Source organism: Pyxicephalus adspersus, chromosome Z (assembly GCF_032062135.1).
Source record: "Pyxicephalus adspersus chromosome Z, UCB_Pads_2.0, whole genome shotgun sequence".
In the NCBI taxonomy this organism is placed as follows: domain Eukaryota; kingdom Metazoa; phylum Chordata; class Amphibia; order Anura; family Pyxicephalidae; genus Pyxicephalus; species Pyxicephalus adspersus.
Window position 1 is genome coordinate 33,781,083 of NC_092871.1, and position 20,246 is coordinate 33,801,328.

The 20,246-nt window shown below is 40.2% G+C and overlaps 3 protein-coding genes across 3 annotated transcripts in view; 2 read left to right on the forward strand and 1 right to left on the reverse strand.

Annotated features, from left to right (window-relative positions):
• Positions 1 to 7,520, forward strand: part of SLC25A43 (solute carrier family 25 member 43) — an 18,716-nt gene extending 11,196 nt beyond the window's left edge. The window contains exons 4-5 of the mRNA XM_072430663.1: positions 2,376 to 2,510; positions 2,735 to 7,520. Coding sequence (XP_072286764.1) covers positions 2,376 to 2,510; positions 2,735 to 2,941 — 342 coding nt within the window. The 3' untranslated portion in view covers positions 2,942 to 7,520. The remainder of the gene's footprint in view (positions 1 to 2,375; positions 2,511 to 2,734) is intronic.
• A 1,558-nt stretch (positions 7,521 to 9,078) lies between these two features.
• Positions 9,079 to 15,398, reverse strand: LOC140343787 (uncharacterized). Its single transcript, XM_072430662.1, has 2 exons — positions 13,464 to 15,398; positions 9,079 to 13,237 (listed from the first exon to the last, which is right to left on the reverse strand). Exon 2 carries the CDS (start codon positions 13,221 to 13,223, stop codon positions 10,710 to 10,712), a length of 2,514 nt encoding a protein of 837 aa, XP_072286763.1. The 5' UTR covers positions 13,224 to 13,237; positions 13,464 to 15,398; the 3' UTR covers positions 9,079 to 10,709.
• Positions 15,399 to 16,153: 755 nt separating this feature from the next.
• Positions 16,154 to 19,014, forward strand: SLC25A5 (solute carrier family 25 member 5). Its single transcript, XM_072430664.1, has 4 exons — positions 16,154 to 16,340; positions 17,573 to 18,059; positions 18,152 to 18,292; positions 18,496 to 19,014. The coding sequence occupies exons 1-4, from the start codon at positions 16,230 to 16,232 to the stop codon at positions 18,651 to 18,653; spliced, it is 897 nt and encodes a 298-aa protein (XP_072286765.1). The 5' UTR covers positions 16,154 to 16,229; the 3' UTR covers positions 18,654 to 19,014.
• Positions 19,015 to 20,246: the final 1,232 nt, after the last annotated feature.

The following is a 20,246-nucleotide window of genomic DNA, read 5'->3' on the forward strand; positions in this document are numbered from 1 at the left end:
TACAGCATCGTTCATGCATCGTGCACTCCCTTGTCGTTGGAAAGGATCGTGAAAGATCCTTTCCAACGACAAAAATTGGAAGTGTGTACGCAGCTTTAGTCTTGTCTCTGTGGAGACCATGGGTGGTTCCCCTCACCAGAAATAGACAGTTTTACCTTTGATCTGACTATCTGCATGAACCTGACAACCCAGCCACCGTACTGCCAATGTACATGGAGCTGCTAGTGGAATGCAGAGGTCATGTCATTGACATTTGTGAAGTTTTCCTTCGTGACAATGTCTGTCTGCAAACATTCAATAAGAAAACTGCATGAAAATGTTTTATTATAGGTGTTTGTCCCAGGTCTTGATATTAATAAAGTGGTTCACTTTGCTTGTTTTTAAATGTATATAGACATGTGTCAGAAGAACACACATCAGATTCCTTGGCAAATGATTACAATGTGTTTGTCAAGATGGGGTTCATGCATCCTTATCGGCCTAGTAAACATATAAAAATAAGTTATTGAAAATCCAGAGCAGTACTTCCTAACCTGAGATCTATAGAACTGTAGGGTTCCTCTAGAGCAGGGGGTGCCAAACTCTGGCCCCCAACGTCCTTTTTTTTTTTTGGCCCCAAAGGAATCCTAAATATGAACTGCAGCTGACCCGCCGCTGCATTGAAATAGTGCTGCTTCAATTCCTGGGGTCATTTACGTCTATAGACCAGCAGGCTCTCTGCCTATGCGGCGCTATTTCAATGAAGAGGGAGTTTCAGAGGTGGGCCACTCATAAGATTTAGCCCCGCATTGGCCACGTCTGGCATTTCCAGCACTCCCCCTCAGCTGCTACTGCTACCTTTCCTTCCTACTCCAAGACATGGACTTGAATGGTTGGATTTTCATAAAAGAATATTGTTATACCTCTTTCTCTTTTATAAGCTTGTTCCATATTGAGTGTGAAGCAAACCCTCTTTGTTTCCATATGAAAAGGTTTTATATCTAATGAGAAGGAAAAGTTTCCTCAATTTTTTTCAATTTTGTTTTGAAAACTTTGCTCTATACCTGTATACTATATGCTGTAAAAAGTGGTTAGGGCAGGTTTTTTACAGGCAAAATGCTACTTTTGGGTGACAGAGAGAGAAATGTATGAATCAGTCTGCCTTCCTATAGTATATCTGTTTAATATAATTCAGTTTTATACTTGCTGTATGACATTATTCATAGTAACCGTGTGCAGAATGTGTTATTGATTACCCAGCCACTACTATAAAGAGAGAGATCCATTTTCCAGGGAACAATCAATTTTCTGCTGATAATTTACCTAGTTGGGTATGAGGACGTATGATCATTCATTCTAGGTTGTTATCTCAACCGTGTGTCTGTTCCTTGCCAGTTTTAAACAGGAATTACCTGTTTTGGGCGTTGTACACCAATCAGCTATTTGTAGCTAAGGAGGACACGGTTGGGCACTGCATATGCATTGTATTATAATGCTGCTCTTTCTGGGTCCTTTGCTGAGAAGTAGTAGTGGGATCATTATCTTTTATTTCACAGTAGATTAGTTGATTGATATCTAGTAGCTAATAGCTTCCACAGCAATGCAAATTTGTAGAAATATAAAATTCAGTACATTGCTGCATGTTTTTTTCAGATGCTGCATGCAATTTTCAATGGCAATTTGCCACCCCAGCAATCTGAATAGATATGAATTGGAAATGCTTGTCACCACTATGGAAATATTTTAAACAATTGCAAACTTTTTAAAATTGTTTCCATGCAGTTCCAATAAAAAAAAATAAAAATAAATAAAAAAAAACACTTGCACAGTTCTGAGGCCTAGAAGTTGCAGAAGGCAATGTCATCATTTTTCACTGTTAATGTGAACCAAACTTAAATGAATTTAATAGATTGTTTACACTATCATAAGTGAAGATTTAAGCTACGTACACACTTCCAATTATTATCGTTGGAAAACGAACGACGAACGATCCTGCACGATATCTACGAACGATCGTATAGCACCGATCCTGCACATACAGATAACGACACGATCGTTCATAGATATTGTACACACAATAGATACGATCGTTTGAGCGATAGAGGAACTATGTGCACGACAGGAAAGTGAACGAACGTTCGTTCATTACGCATGCTCAGATCATGGACGATCAACGAACGATGTTCAACGATCGTCGTCCAATCCGATCCGCCGATCGTTCATTTCCAACGACTTTCCTCGTTCGTCGGCGTCGTTGGTTACTTTTTTTACGAACGATTTTTGCCCAATCGATCGTTCGTCGTTCGTTTTGAACGATAAAAATTGGAAGTGTGTACGCACTTTTACAGTCTGTTATTTGTGCACATTGAATGTAAATGTGTTTATCTGCTTCACAGGCACAAAGCCAGATCCTTCCTCACTGTGGGGGTGTGGATGTCCACTTCAATGGAGTACTTGATTGTTTTAGACAAATTGTAAAGATAAAAGGTCTACTGAGCCTTTGGAATGGATTGACTGCAAATTTACTGAAGGTGACTTGTTTTTTTCTTAAATCCTATATAAACACTAGAGGTAACCCCCTCTTATTTGCTTTCTTTTGATCTGGTACATATACAAATATTTAGATATATGCTTTCTCTGATTCTTCCCTTTGTCTTCACATAAAAGCGATCATTGATATAGATGATAAAATAAAGTTCAAATATAGACTACATTAATATCCACTAATGTTAATTGTGTGTGTTTTTTTTGCCAGATTGTTCCTTACTATGGCTTAATGTTCAGCACTTTTGAATGCCTCAAACGGTACTTTCTATATCGAAATGGTTATCTAGTGTCACCACTAAGCAACCAGCTGATGCCAGGAGTGGATCAGAGTCTGGGGCCCAGGGAGCTGCAAGAACTGCACAAGTTTCTCAGGCAAAAGAACATTCAAAACAGAAATTCATCTCTAAAAAGCTAATAGATAATACTGCAATACTAATTTTGTACATATGTACCCTACCTGTAGATGTCCTGAGAGAATATTTATTTTTGGAGCAGCTGCTAGTCTATCATGGCTTGTAAAAGGGTATTTCTCCCTAAAATATTTTCGGCTTTGCCATGTGTTCAATGAACACCTACACCAACATTTACCCTTTAACCTATGTGACAAATTATGTGCATTTATTCCTACTTAATCAATCACCCCTTTTCTGCTTTGTTACAGTTTTGTATTTAATTGATACAGTTTTGCACTGAAGACAATGAAAACAGCCGATTTGAATTATTTGACGTTTCAGAAATCCACAATAAATAATTTATCAAAAACTAGGATCATTTCACTACTATATACAGCTCTATATTTATCTAGTGTGATATATCTGTATTGTAGTGAGCCTCTTGCTAGTTTTGACTGCCATTACCTTCAGTGATTATTCAAGTTTAAACTTTCAGATTCCAACTTTGATTATCCTTGATTTTGGTTAGAACTTGGTGGTTAAAAGCAACAATATTGTTTTATATTGAAAGTATTATGTGAAAAGTCAGAAGTATGGGGTAAATACTAATCAATAATGGGTACGTATGAGCAATAAAAGTGTTCTAGCACTTAATGTGTATGGCCAATGAGCAAGACTTTTTAAAATTCAATACAGAAAAAGAAACATCTTTTAAGCCAGATCTCATATTGTGCAGGAATGTTCTACTGTGTTGGCTACATAATATAATACAACAGATCTTTCTGGTCTTCATAGAGAACTGCCTGTACATGGCTTCCTTCAGCCCACAATGGCCAGTCAACGTAGATCCATAATTTGCTGTGTATGACCATAACAGGGTGTACATCTGTACTGCCTTATTTTTAACTATACATGTGCACTGATTTATGTGCCCAGGCTGTTATGACAGCAAGGCTGTGGTTATTTTAATTTTAGTAATTTTCTAATCGTAAAAAAATCTAATGTAGATTGCCAAACTCGCTGTTTAGACAATATTACAAACGTGTGTGTGCTGCATGATTTGTTGTAAAAGTGCACTTTTCATAGTGAATTGTAACTACTAATATGCATGTATCATGTGTCATCTTTTGCTGTTGAGTGATCTCCCCCCTTAATATGTGGCTTTATCCAGGTGGTATACTACTGAGCACAAGACCGTTAAGATAACCATAGACATAAGGTTATTGTTCGGCTGATTTCTGCTATTGATCATCTGGCCTATGGATAGTACGACTTAAGCCGCATACACATGTGCAATATTAGTCATTGGAAAGGCTCTTTCACGGTCCTTTCCAATGAATAGCACTGCACGATGCATGAATGAGTGCTGTACATACACCACCGTTCTACTCTATGGAGGGGGGGGGGGGGGAGAACGACAGAGCGGCACCCCGTTCCGTGCTCTTCCCCTTCCCTTGCATTGGAATTATTAGGCGTCCATCGTCCGTGGATCTGCCAGGACGGTCGTTCGGACGATGGACTACTGGGGCAGTACACACGCCAGATTATCGCCTGATATCAGCCCTGAGCCGATTATCGAGCGAGAACCGTTGGACGTGTGTAGGTAGTTTAATACAGAACTAGGAAATGCTTTGTTGGTTGTATTTCAGCAATCACTTGTTTTCCCGCAGTAGAGGGTTTTGGGCCATACTTACCCTCTTTGCTGAATAGGAATATACATGCAAGTGAACCTCTCAGGTACGCCCTAGTGTTACATAGTTGTTTATAGTTTGCTGAATTGAGCGGGTATACTGAAAACAAAATATGACTGTGTGGGGCTGAGTCCTCAAAAAAGCCATCTAATGTCTATAAAAAAAAACACTAGTATATATGTTAGTGAAAAGCAGACAAGATACCCTTGCTGTCTCCTCTGCTGTACATCTCAAAATTGTGATCTTTACCATTTCAGTGAACGTGCCAATTTATTGAGGGGCCTAAAAGTAATGTGTGTGTGGAAGTTGGGGGGGGGGGGGTGCGGAAGGGAGTTTCTGCTTTCCAATATCAGTACATGCAGAATTTTATTGCAGCCTTTTTACTTCCATTGCAATTAGTTGAGAGTAACCACTGAGAATTTTACTGCTGTATGTTAATACAGCACTGAATATTTACTGAACAGATTACTAGAGCTAAAATCACATATGATGAAACAAATCTATAGACGGTGAACGTAAATTAGAGATAGTTAGGCACAATCATTTATATTGTCATATTCCTGTACAGTATAAAAGGTAAAATGCTGCTGTAACATTTGCACTAATAGGTTAGCCAATATTGTGTTTCAAATGATATTTCTTATCGTTCATAATGTACTAATGTTTACTGCAGCTTATATGTACCCAGTATATTAAAAATTATTTTCTGTTAGCATGTTTTGTGTTAGAGCAATCGAGGGCACAGAAAAGTCATGCAAGCTATGCTTTTGAAAACTGGTGAGGTTAATGTAGAGTGAATTATGAAGGAAGATTTACATAAAGCGCTTTGTGCTTTGGCTTGTGGTTACTTATGCATTTCTGGATGAAAATTCACGTGTTATCCCAATGCACCACTGGGAACTGATTCTTTCCTCCTAAACATACAGTGTATACTTACAGGACTAATCTAAACTATTAGCCAACACATTCCTGCATTAGAATTATGTAAATATTGTATTATTTGCTGCTCAATGAGACATCAGTCTCATATTAGTCTGGAAAAAAATGCCAAGGGCATACAAAATTGGAATTAGCTCACCATGTGATCCAACTTGTATTTCTATCATTGAAGTCTTTTATGTTACCAATCAACAAATCATTTTTCTTGTGCTGCTTGTGTGGGATTTGAGACGAGCAATACTGCCAAGGCATAAATAATGTATAAAATGTAATTGTAATGCAGGATTTGTAAAAAGCAATATTCTGCACCTTGTATGCCCATCTTCAGTTTGGAAAGAGTTACACTTTTATATTGGTAAAAGGGAAATCCAGTTTGTTGGAGTTTGTAGTTTAGTGCTATTCTTTACTGACCAACCTAAAAGAAATCTCCATTTCTTTTTTTAATAGCTTGTCCAACTTCATGTGAGCCCAGGCTGTCATGGATCACCACATCAGCCTGGGTTTATAGAAGAATACTGGAAGCAATTGGGCTGATCTGAGTTTCAAAAAAAAAAAAACACTGCAGGGTAGAGATTCCAAACTGGGAATGGATTGTAGACGTGCTGGCTTTTAAAACAAGATATCTCTATCTAAAAAGTGAATCTCACCTTTTACTATCCAAAACAAAAGCTCTGCATTTTTCTTCTTATGTCAGTGGATAGCATTAGAGATCTCACTCTGTGCTGATATCAGAGGATCTTACTGAGCTAGGATTATGTTTATTACTTAGTTGGGTCAGAAAAAAGCAATAGCATCTGTTTCTGCCAAGCAGTGCTCTGTCTTAGCTACATACACACTACATAAGCTACGTACACACTTCCAATTATTATCGTTGGAAAACGAATCCAGACGAACGATCCTGCACGATATCTACGAACGATCGTATAGCACCGATCCTGCACATAGAGATAACGACACGATCGTTCGTAGATATTGTACACACAATAGATACGATCGTTTGAGCGATAGAGGAACTATGTGCACGACAGGAAAGTGAACTAACGTTCGTTCATTACGCATGCTCAGACCATGGACGATCAACGAACGACCGTACACACGAACGATGTTCAACGATCGTCGTCCAATCCGATCCGCCGGTCCGGTCGTTCGTTTCCAACGACTTTCCTCGTTCGTCGGCGTCGTTACTTTTTTACGAACGATTTTTTGTCCAATCGATCGTTCGTCATTCGTTTTGAACGATAAAAATTGGAAGTGTGTATGCACCTTTAGTAGTGTGACTGTTAAAGATTATTTCAGTGTTATTCTACAGCCCATATAGTGTATGTGATTTTATATATATGTGAAACTACACAACATGCATGTTGATCTATGTGCCGTTATAGTCAAAGGCTCTTTTCAGATCTGATTGTTTTTTGGAACGTCTAGCAATTACAATCATTGCTACATATGGAACTGCAAAACACAAGGCATTTTTTTACCAAATTTGATAAAACACATTGGGCACAATACCACTGCTCTTGAGTTCCTGGTCATCTCATCTCATACATCCCTGGCATTCCCCTGTAATTTAGAAACAAACTGATTATCAAAGTAGTGGTAATGCTGGTGCACGTGCAAGTTGCTTGCCTTAGCTTTTATTTTATCTGAGACGTGCTGTCAGTAGACGGGGGGTGTTCACCAAATAGGAAGTGCATCAAAATCCAACATGGCTGCAGCTTCTTTGTATTTTTAGGAAGTTGTGGCAGTGGGGTTTGTGAATATAATGCTCTCAAAGAAATCAAATTGTGGCCGGGGTATTTACTGTCCTATACAGTACAAAAAAAAACTGTAAATAGGTGATTTATTTTTGTTTTTTTTAACTCTATGCAGTGTTTAGAAGGAATCCTTTTATAAAATATATATCGAAGAAATACCTCATCCGTGTTGTAACAAAGCTATCGTATTTTATATAATAAAATCTGCCTTAACAATCCACGTCTTATTTTTCTTTGTAATAAAAAATAATAAAAGTGTGGTTACCACTTTGCAGGCACCCAAAATCACTAAGCATTCAATAGCATTTGCATGCTAATGATCTTGTACAGAAAATGGAGAAGTAAAAAAAAGGAAACAAGGAATTTCTTAGTGCTTTGTCCTAAACCCTTTAACAATGCCTTTCAACTGCTTAAATATTCTTTTCAGCTGCTCAGCAGGTGATTTAAAAGTCTATGGAAGATGATGATGATTTAAAAGACTATGGAAATGGCTCACAAGACAATGGACAAAAGGACATTGCCTAAAGCTACGTACACACACGTTCAATAATTGTCCTTGGAAACTAACAATTGACAACCGATTGTTCAATAATGGTTAACAAAAAAAAGTGCACAACGATGCAGATGAACGAGTAATGTTGCTGGAAACAAATGACCATTCTGGATGACAATCGTTCACTATCTATTGTGTGTACGGTCGTTCAGTGATCGTGGATGGGTCTGCGGTACACTTTCTCTGGTACATGTCACTAACTGCATCATTCAAACAATCCTATCTAGTGTGTGTATATTATTGGTGGATTATGTTTGAACAATCGTATCATTACAGCATGTACAGAATTGTGCACTATACTGTACATATTGAATAATGGTTGATCTGTTGTTAATCACTTGTTTTCTAATGACAAAAATTGCACGTGTGTACCTAGCCTAAAACTATGAATCAACCACTTCTCTTCACAAATACCAATAAAAAAGCCAGTTCTAATTTGTTTCCACTATAATAGGAAGGCTTGATGGTTTGTGGGGTTGCAACTGTCCATGTGAACAAGCCTTTGTAAATAAAACCTCACAATAAAACTATTTATACTATTGGTGGTAACTTCTTTTTAGGCTTTCTTCTAATTTTCACCTGGTAATCCTGTGACACACACACCTGTTTTATGGTAGCCTTGCTAACTCAATCCACTATGGTGGAAGCCATGGTTGTTTCCTTGGGCTGCTTGCTGGATTAGAACAATAAACATGTCCATCGCAAGCAGGGGTGGGGGGATTTGTAGGAAACAAAAGAGCTTGTAGGGAAGATAATACTGGTTGATATGATAAGACCCAAAAAAAGTAGGTTTTGGTAGTCAACGAGGACAAAAGAAGTTTTTTTGTTCACTGGCTTGTGCATTACATACTAACTGATCATATTGAACTTGCTTAGACTGTACGCCTCAGGTGCACTTTAAGGCATTCCAAAATAGTTAGCTGCTGGTGAATTCTCTTTTTAAAGCACAATGCCCACCTTCATATGGCACCACGACCCTCTAATATTATTCTTGCGCCTGTGGAATTTTTAGGGTGCTTCAAAATGATTATGGAATCTTTAGCTTTATTCACACATTAAAATATACAAAATATTTTGCAATCAAAGACATATTGTCCACATATAATTCATACCTAGTCCCCTCCCCACTTTAGAATACTTTTACCACAGTTGGTTTCTAGGCCCAGGCACTGAATACCTGGACTGTGTCACCAACTGATGATATAAAAATATATCAGCTTCATATCAGTCTTCTCATTTTATTTATAACATTGTCATTCTGAGCACAAGTTTATGTACATTTTTGTAATAAAAAAAAACATTTTACAAGTTACATAGTTTGAATCTGTGATTTTAGAAAATTATACATGAATGTTGTGTCCTTAGAAACTGAAAATGTGACATTTTAATAAGAAAAAACAAAAAAATGGTATTGTTTGAAATATAAATTAATATACATATTTTACATTGCAAGGCAAATAAAGTCTTATAACCATAAACAAATGTTAAGGGATGGTAACACAAACATTTACTGATCAGTTATCACATTCATGAAAGCTGAACTCCAGGCTAATAACTAAATATACAGGAGAAACACTTACTGTATATATAAGCTGTTTTGCCTGCATAGGATTTCCCAGTTAGGTTGCACATCATAGCCTTAAAAAGGAGGGGACCTAATTTTTCTCTGCTGCAGTTTGACTTTCCCTAACTGTTCTCCATCCAATGCCTAGCCTACCCTGTGATTGGAGAGTAAAAGGAGAATCAGCACACCAAGTAGCTAAACTATTTGCCATTTTACCCTTTTATCAGCATATTCCTTAAATTTGAGTATACCTCAAAGGGAGGGCTTCTCCTTCTTTTTAAACTCTTCTGCACAGCTTAGATTGCCTGAGGCTGATACCAAATCAAATCCAGGTGCTTACATTCCTTGCATTTAAAGAATATGTTTACCTTTACATAGAGGATTACAGAGCTTCACTAATGTGTGCCTTATATATGTCTGTGGTAAGGCTACATACATACGCACGTCAGATGATTCTCTTCTGATAATCGGCTCAGGGGTGATACGGGACAAGATATACATATGATGAACGATCGTAATGAAAGAGAGAGAGAGTGCAGCGGGGTGCCACTCCGTCGTTCTTCCCTCTCCATTGAGCAGGAGGGCGCTGTATGTACAGCGCTCATTCATGCATCGTGCAGTCTTTTGTCGTTTGAAAGGATCATGAAGGATCCTTTCCAACCACAATTATTGCACGTTTGTACCCAGCCTTCGGCTTTAGGTACACGTAATGCTGCATTGCTAAATTCTATTGTATTTTGGTATCTAGAGGTTGCAACATGAAGACAATGTTGTGCAGTCCAGAAAATAAAACCAATTTATCTAACACTGTTTCAAACATATTTTACAGGTAAGAACAGCTGTTAATAATGAAACTTCGGGAGGTTGGAATATTTTAAAGTCTGTTCTGAGTAAAGGAATGGTGCAAATAGGAGGTGAAAGGTAACCGTATTCACAAATTATGGTGAAAAGCAACTTGACACCTTAGCACTGTTTTTTTAAAGCTTTCCAAGGCTGGATAAAATACACTTCATCAGTAAAGCTGGGTGGTCCGGCAAACCTGGAATGAATCTGGTCCAGGATTGAAAACATTTGCTACCAAATAGCAAATGACAAATCCATTCCAGGTTTGCTAAATTACCCAGCTTCGCTGATGAAAGTGTATCTTCTCCAGCCTTGGAGAGCTTTAATAAATCAGGGCCCTTGCTTACAAAGAGTTGATCAGAGTGGAGTTGCATGCCATTTCTAATTTTAAGTAGTGAAAAGCCAGTAATTCTGACTTTTCTTGGGATCACTTTTCCATTTAAACTTTCAGTTTCTTGCAGCTAAGGCCAGGACATCCAACAGTATAATTTTTAAAAAATCTGGACTAGAGGGCTCATAAATTTTTTCCACCATCCATTTTTTTTCCTTAGAGGTACGATGATAAAGTGTTCTGTCGTCTGCTGTAGTTTCTGTGACCACTGTCTGGACTCGGTTGATATTATGATTGTGATCCAGTGCGGCTAGTTGGGTGCGTGCCACCATTCCACCCATACAATAATGTTTATGCTTTGATCTGTACTTCTGTATGGTGCTATGAAACACCTCTAGATCACCAGAGTGGCAAAAAGAAAGTTGTTTAAGATCTTTAATCAATTTTTTGTTCAGAACAATGTCTTTGAAAACTCCATGTGCTGCTGATCCTGTTTCCAGCCAATCTGTTTTTCCGTCTTCCTCCTCCGTGATCCCTGCATGATGGCACTCTTTGTATAAATCGCCTGTATGCCAACAGTGTTGGTTGGTGATGTGATAAACTATAGAAGACCACTGCTCCACAAGCAGGGCAGAGTTATGTCCACATGCACGTGCTGCCCATCGCAAATGATTTTTGGTTGCTTTAACCCATTTGGACAGTTGAGCACACCTAGCCTTCCGACTTGCTGCAGCAATTTTATTTCCAATCGATTTGGCCACATGCCATATGCCAAATTGATGTATAAGGAAACTGTAGTGATCCTGCAATAATTTTCTGATTGACATGTTTTGATCGGTGCATACTACTTTGATACTGATACCTTCATCAAGTAATCGATCAAGTCCAATTTTAAAAGCTTTGCACTCTAATGCAGTGGCATTGCTGCTGGGCTTGACTTGTTCCATGTGGAAATCTACTATTTTTTTTGATTTGGCATCCATAAAACTGTACATGCAATAATTTTCAGAGTGTCCAGGTAAATCAAACTGTCCATCACCCACAATGGCTACTGGTTGCTGATCTAAGGACTTCAAGGTCTCTCTCCGATTTAGCTGCCACTGGCGGGTAATCGAAGGAAAAACAAATAATTCTTGATTTTTGCAATGGCTTGACTTGCTTATGCCAAAAATATTTAGCAAACTGAAAAAACTTTTCATATTTACAAAATTAGATCCACTACATACTATCCCGGCGGATATCAGCAAATTGCCAACAGGTTTGCGTCCAATCATGGGCTGACTCCGCCACAACTGAAAATGATGCCTGTTAGAGCAATAAGCAGTGACAGACACGGCTGATCCAATACGGTATTTTATTATATCAGTTATATTACCCTGGCAAAAGCGATCAGCTTGACATTTGCAGCACTTTAACAGTTTGTCTAAACACGATTCAAAGACAATTAGTTTTCTTTCAGTAACAAAATTAGTGGGCAGATATTCATTTGCTAATAGAATGAAGGAGCTATCCAGGTCATCAGGATCAATGTATAGTTCTTTATTACCCTGCATGTCTTGAAAGACCTGTTCCTCTTCTCTGGCCTTTGGCTGGTAGCTTGCATCAAGCACAACTCTTTTTGGACTGTTCATGCCTTCTTTTACAGATTGTGATCTATCAATTTCTTCTTGCTCATTATCACAAGAAACACCTAATTGTGAAACATCAGTAGGTAAAATACCTGGTCCATCTTCTTTACCAAGCAAAGGCTGACTGGGTTCTGCCACTCTATGAGACATTGGTGGACCCTGGAAACCTACAGAACTTCGAGTTTCATTGATGTCCATGTTTTTAGGCTGATGAAAAGATGAGCCTTCGGATAACCGAGGTAAACTTACAAGGTTGCACTGAATGCCAATAGACCGACGTGGGGGTCTTCTAAGGGCTTGGATATTTTTATCTTTCATACCCATTCGTTTATCAAACTGTGTGTGCTTGTGAGATTGCCCAGGAAAATATTCGGTGGAAGTATGTATGGTACGAGTTAACTTTGTTTTATGTGTTCTTTCTACTTTTTCGTTTTTGCGGGCATATGAGGTTGAATTGTCCACATCAGGGGTGGACCAGGTTTTTATTTCTTCCACTGCTTGCACCCCAATAAGTTCAATGCAACTTACATACTCATAGCTTACGGGAAGAATTAGATCAGGCCCTGAAAAAGGTTCTTGTGGCTGTTCAATAGGTACTGAAACAGCATTGGCCACTGCAACATCAGAAAGTGGTGCTGTTGTTTGGGAGGTAGATGCAGTCTCTGGGCTATCTTCCTCTAGTTTTCTTTTCTTTGCATAAGTGTGCTCTGATTGATTTTCTGAGTCTAAAAACAGAGAGGGAAGGGCATCTTTTTTTAAAAAATAGCTAGATCCTCTTAGCTCATATGAATCCTGTGTGAAATGTTTAGAACATATTCTATAAGCTCCGGTTCTATTCGCCAGGATTACCCCAGAAAGACTATACACCATCTCTCCTTCATGACCTAGACGGAACAGCCAACGACTGATCATTTCCTGGTCTCGAGGAAAAGAGTGCAGTGTATGTTCCTGCTCTTTTTTCTTGCTGCCTGACTGGCATCCCCGTACAAAACAGGATGGCATGTTGGTGTTGGATTCTGCAAAAAATATAATAAAAACATGAATGCTGAAAAGAATCTTTAAAAAAAAAGATCTTCAAAAAAAGATTCTTTTAATCTATTCATTTAGAAATGTACTTTATAATTTATTTTATAATAAATTCTGGTGTCATGGTATATACAACACATTGTTGTAAGCTGTTACAAAACAAACAAGCCAAGTTTAAAAAAAAAAACATGGCAATCTTGGCAGGTTGAATATTACCTGCTCACAAAGAGTTATGCTTGCTGAATGACAGGGTTATCCAAATTGAATGTCTGTAATGGGCTTGGATAACACAAGAGTGATGTCTCAAGTGAAAGCTACAAAAGAGAGACAAATGACAATATGTTATTACAAGTGAGGTGATGATTTACCAGCTTATGTAGAATTGCATAATAAACATTATTTGTGATTTCACATACCAGTTCAATAACCCCGTCATTCCAGTCCCTTTGTAAATAAATGCTGAAACTATTGCTGTTTACTAGGAACTAAAAGGCTGCATCCCTCGAGCCACAGGTTGAGTATCAGTATGGTGCAAGCATCATCTAAACCAGGATTGTCAAAGTCAAATACACAGTGGGCCAAAATTAAAAACTTAGACAAAGTTGTGGGCCAAACTTGAAATTGAAATGGCACCGCTACTACAATTCCCTGCATCAAGAAAACAGTCTGGAACTCTCTCTTCACTGAAATTGCACTGCTCAATATCCTGTGTCCAATGCCGGGCCGCACATAGGCAGAGGCTGCTGGTCTATAGACGCGAGTGATGCCAGGTGTTGTAGTAATGGCGCTATTTCAATGCAGCAGTGGGCAAGCTGCAATTTATATTTAGGATTCTTTTGGGGGCCAAAAAAAGGACATCGCGAGCCAGATTTTGCCCGCAGGCCAGAGTTTGACAACCCTGATCTAAACAAAAAACATTTCAACATCACAGATTATGGACTGCCCCTCTCACTTTCTTCTCTTTCCTCACCACTGTTGCAATCCCTCCACATGCTGTCTATGGGAAAGTTACATCATCTTGTCTTCTGTCTGCCTTTCACCTCCATTATGAACATTTGGTTTTATAATTGTAAGCGATGAAAATCCAACAAATGAAGTCTGTGGGTCACATTCACAGCACACAAACATCATCCTGGGGCCTATTTACACCACAGTGATGCAACTGATTTGTGGCACATTGCACTAGTCAGCCCATGTGTTATAAAATGGATAATCAATGTACCTAACCAAATAGAAATATATTGATTTTTTATAGTACACAAAGCATTAATATATATGCACATCATAGCAAGCTATAGGACAAATATCTGTATAGTGTGGCATGCCAAGGCACAGGCACATTGCAGATAACTGTGGACATGCGTTGTGGTATGCAATAGGACACCATAGACGTGTTGCATAACAAAGTATAAATATGTAAAAGCCCTCATATCCAATTTTTTTGTAGCAAGAATATTTGTTTTCTAAATCTTGATCTTTGCTTTACAACCTAATAAATCCCCAGCCTGGAACAAGCATGTTAGGCAGTAGATCAGACTTATCAGATTTCACTGACAGCATGCTTGTTCCAGATCAGTGATTCATTAGGTAGCAAAGCCATGACATCAAAGCCAGCCTTACAACTTTAAATATTTGTAGGGGCATACAGGAGTTGTCATTAGCCAAGAATTCTGCAATTATTGGAAATTGTAATCAAAGTTGCTAGATGATTTGCTCCTCTTCTACTATTCAGTATGGTGGCCATCATAGTAATGAGCCCATAGCAAAAGTACTGAGGGTTAAGAGCTATGTGTGTATATCAGTACCCTGGTATTTAGGGCAGCATGGTGGCTCAGTGGTTAGGGCTCTAGCCCTTTGCAGCGCTGGGTCCCAGCTTACAAACTCGGCCAGGACATAATCTGCATGGAGTTTGCAGGTTCTCCCTGTGTTTGCGTGGATTTCCCGAGTATAACATGCAGTTAGGTCAATTGGCTTCCCCCCAAAAAAATTGACAGACTGTATTTATGGCACTGTATGCATTATTATAGGGACATTAGGTTGTGAGCCTCTTTGGGGGACAGCTAGTGACATGACTATTGTCTTTGTACAGTGCTGCATAATATGTTGGCTATATACTGTGTAATAATAATAATTGCTATGAATAGACGGATGTACCATATCTCACTGCTCATACAATGCCGCAAACAAGAAAATGTAATAAACAGCACAACACATGCAATGATGTGAGAACAGAACCTACAACCCATTATACTGCTGCAAGGAGAAATGCTGCAGCCTTATTACCCTGCAGGGACACAATACGATTTCACAGGACAGCTTGGCCCATTGTTTCCTATGGGGGTTTTCTGGGCCTAGCAGAAGCCTATTATTCTCTATTGTGAATGACCTTACAGCTATTCGGTTCTGTGAGAGGTTGTCTGGGCCCAGCATAGTGTATCTATACGGGACGTATGTTTGTGAGGGAACCCTATGAATTGCCATGGCGGGCCTAGCAAGATAGTGATAGCAGGCCGGGATAAGAGGTGCAGGGCACGCGCAATGAAGCGGTAATTACCACCCCGGCTACACGGGGTCACAGATGTGTATTAAACGGTCATGGAACTTTGTTTTATTTCATTTCGTTTTTTGTTGAACTCCGAACCCAATCGCCACTTCATACACCATAAAACCGCCGTATGGAAGGCCCCGGTTACAGAGTCCCGGACTTCCGTCTCCTAGCAACACACTCCCACGTCACCGCTAACGTTCCTCGCGCCGCCTCCCCGCCTCTTACCTCCTTGTTCTGCGCGCGCCACCAAAAATGAGGCATTCCACTCCAAGCCTTACATTCCATCCCCCCTTACACGACCAATCAGAGCCCAGGCCCCGCCCTCCCTGCCGCCTGCTCACTATAAAGCCGGCCATTTCATCGGCACTCTTCCCAGCCCTCGGAAGCTCAGTGCTGCAGTAAGAGCCACTCGCCAGTACAACCGAACCGACATCATGACCGACGCAGCAATCTCCTTCGCCAAGGACTTCTTGGCCGGCGGTGTGGCCGCTGCTATCTCCAAGACCGCTGTAGCACCAATTGAAAGAGTCAAGCTTTTGCTGCAAGTAAGGAAGTGGGTGGATGCAGCATCGTAATGCCGGGAGGGTGGGGGGTCACATTCATCTTACAGGGCCTGCTGCGGTATTTTGTGTTCTAGGGCGTTTGGGTGGGCAGTGGCGGTAAGTGGGCTCGGGTTATATAACGAACGATGCGGATGCCCTTGCAGCGTAATATGTTGCGGGCCTCGGTAATCCGCAGTGTCCTTGTCTTGATCACCTACAGCTAGCATGAGATTAGCCGGGCTCCCCGGTACCCTGGTCACCCACACACAGCAATGCATTAATTTCCATGTATTTCTCGTTTGTGGATCGGCCGGTTTATCGGTCTCCTTGCTGCGACCTTGGCCGGTATCCGATCCATTGCCGATGATTGTGTCCCCGTATTACACTATTGTATGGGGTCACACGTGTGTGCACGTGACATCGGACCGATCCGGCGATTATTTTAGCATTTCGGTGGCTCGGGCCAGACAACCCGCCTGTAGGTCAAAGGGATCGGGTGTCCTTTGTGTACGAGTGCCCGCCATGAGCGGCCATGCTGCTACCTGTGCCGGGCTCTCCAGGCCTCCCCGATGACTCGTCCTTCCTGATGGCCCGGCAGTTGTGTAATGATTTCCCGGGATTCTCCCCGCCGCTCCGCCCCCTTCCGTCACCACGTGTCTGCAGCCGGCACAATGAATGGGGCCCTGGGCTGGGCCCTGACCCGGAGACTCGTGGAATCCTCCCCCTCCATTGTCATGGCGGCCGCCTTCTACATTGCTAAGGCGATGTGCAGGCCCCAGGGCCATCGGTATTGTGCAAGGCCTCACCCCATTTAAATCTGCAGTACCCCACCCATCCTCATTTTATTAAAAAAAAATAAAAACCTTTGCCCCGCATTTATGTTCAGCCCTGCAGATTATGGCCTAGCATCAGGTTTGGTAACGGGCCAGGAAGGTCACACATCCAGGAGGACACTGCGTCAGATGGGTGTCAATGATGAAGGGTTACCCTTTGTCTAGTCCATCATACAAAGACAGCTCATTCATTGGAATAGTTTGATATTTCCAAAGATGTAATGTGCAATTTTTTGCATTGCTAAGTTACTTTGAAATGTCATTTATCAAGATTTTTTTCAGTCTGGTGTGAAGCCTTTGCTTTTAGAGTCATTGATCTGGAAGATGTTTTGGTTTATTGTAATTTTAAAATCAAAGTTAATTGAGTGAGATAATTGACCTGTTTTTTTTTTTCTATTTCAGGTCCAACATGCTAGCAAGCAAATCACAGCCGACAAGCAATACAAAGGAATTATGGACTGCATTGTCCGTATCCCCAAAGAACAAGGTTTCGTGTCCTTCTGGCGTGGTAACCTTGCCAACGTGATCAGGTATTTCCCAACCCAGGCTCTCAACTTTGCCTTCAAGGACAAGTACAAGAAGGTTTTCCTGGATGGCGTTGACAAGAGGACCCAGTTCTGGCGTTACTTTGCCGGAAACCTGGCATCTGGTGGAGCTGCTGGAGCCACCTCTTTGTGCTTCGTCTACCCACTTGACTTTGCAAGAACCCGTCTGGCCGCTGACGTTGGTAAGGCCGGTGCCGACAGAGAATTCAAGGGTCTTGGAGATTGCCTCGTCAAGATTTTCAGATCCGATGGGCTTAAAGGCCTCTACCAAGGTTTTAATGTGTCTGTCCAGGGAATCATCATCTACAGAGCTGCTTATTTCGGAATCTACGACACAGCTAAAGGTAGGTCAACTTGGCTGAATAAGTAAATGGCTGATAAGCCAAGTGTGTGAAATGTTTTGAGCTTGTAACATACCTATATTCTTTTTTTACAGGTATGCTTCCAGATCCCAAGAACACACACATAGTGGTCAGCTGGATGATTGCTCAGACAGTAACAGCTGTGGCCGGCTTTGCCTCCTACCCATTCGACACAGTCCGTCGTCGTATGATGATGCAGTCTGGAAGGAAAGGAGGTACGTAGAGATTTCTTTTATCTTAAAGCAATCTTTGCCAAAAGGGCCACTTTGAGCAGTTGTAGGTCTATGTAGTTCAAATGTACAAGGGTACAGTCTTGTAAAAACCTAAAATTTGGGGATGATGCAATTGGTCGTTGTCTTGTACCCTGCTTAAAGTTGGTTTAACAATTTGGGTAATTGTATTCTTTTCCTTCTTGCAGCTGAGATCATGTACAGTGGCACAATTGACTGCTGGAGGAAGATTGCAAGAGATGAAGGCAGCAGAGCTTTCTTCAAGGGTGCATGGTCCAACGTGCTCAGAGGAATGGGTGGTGCTTTTGTCCTGGTCTTGTATGATGAGCTTAAGAAAGTCATCTAAATTTGTCCTTGTTCAGATGTCTGTGACCTGGCATGCTGTTTTATGTAACATACCCTGAATGTTCTGGACTTTCTATTTTTTTTTTGTCAAACACACCTTTTATTTATAAAATGTAACTGGTAACTCTACTGGTTGATATTTGGGGGAAACAATTTTATTCCATTTCACCAGCTCTTTCCACATTAACAAATCATTCCCTTGTACCCACTTACTACCAGGGTGGCATTTTATAGTGTACTACTGACAGTAAGTGAGCTTACCCGATGGGACTCAATTCATTGTTCCTTTTATTTTTTATTTCAATCATTCATGTTTTTAAATAACCTAGGTTGGAGGAAATAAAAAATATGGATCTATCTTATCTCTTCTGTGTTCTTTAATTGTGAATAGATGAAAACAAAGAATGTAAATGGAGGTACTCTCTTTACAGGTGTTCTAAAAGGGTGGTGATTGCACTTGCTGTAAATGTTCACTGCTGGGTAAAGTCCGTCTTCAGAATGAGAAAGTGACACTGATGATGTCAGACTGCTGTGCCTTTATTTACAGCAAGGTTATATAGAACAGTACAGGAAATAAGAATATGGTACTTACTCTCCCTCGCAGTTCCTCACATAGAATGATCAGTTTAGCATAACTATACCGAGCATGAAATGGGGTAAATAACCTAGTTGGAGTGTAAATAAAGGATCACACGTCCTAAAAAATGCACAAGATCTGTGCTAGCTTGCAATAAATTCCTATCAGCCAAAAAGCACTCTATGTAAAGTGGGCAGCCATAGCCCATATCTTAACAAGAAACAGGTTCTCTATGAAGGCCAGCATGCGGTATGAGATCCTCTTGAGACAGTCTTCTATTACACTTTAGAGTGGTTGCCTTCAAGCCCAATACTAAGCAAGTGTTTAATTTTAGATTTAGTAGCAAAGAACATTTGATCTGCCAAAGTGTCAGCCCCCCCCCCCCCCCAAATAAAAAGGGGGTTAATGTTTTCTTTTAACCAGACAACTATAGGTTATATCTCTGGAGGCTGATGTCAATATAAATAGGCTTCACTCTTCCCTGTGCCAAAACCTATTGTGATTTAGGGTATTCTGTGGTGAGAAATTTATTGGGATGAACAGCTATGCAGTTGGTGGTTTAAGAACTGTGTGGAGCTCCTTGCCTTTTACATTTGCTGCCCATGAGACTGCAGGCCAGTGAAAGCACATTAACTTGGGGTCTATTCATGAAGAACTTGCACAGTGAACCTTTCCTGGACATTCTTCTGTACCTTACACAATTCAAGTATTGTTTTTAATTTGGTCAGTGGCATATAGTGTATTAGATTTTACACAAGTGTCACCTATTTGTATGGAACATAAAAAATTCCAGTTGGAAACAATGTTTGCCTATTAGCTTTCACATTACACATAAACCAAATTCTCTTAAAACACAGTAAAATACTGAGAAATTTCCACTATACATTCTGTAAATCTGTCTGTTTACATACCAGCAATCTATTACACATCATAGTTATCCATCATGCAGATAAATATTATGCAAGGTATTTACATTTCTCCCAAGGGTCAAATCCACATTCAGGATGTTATTCATGT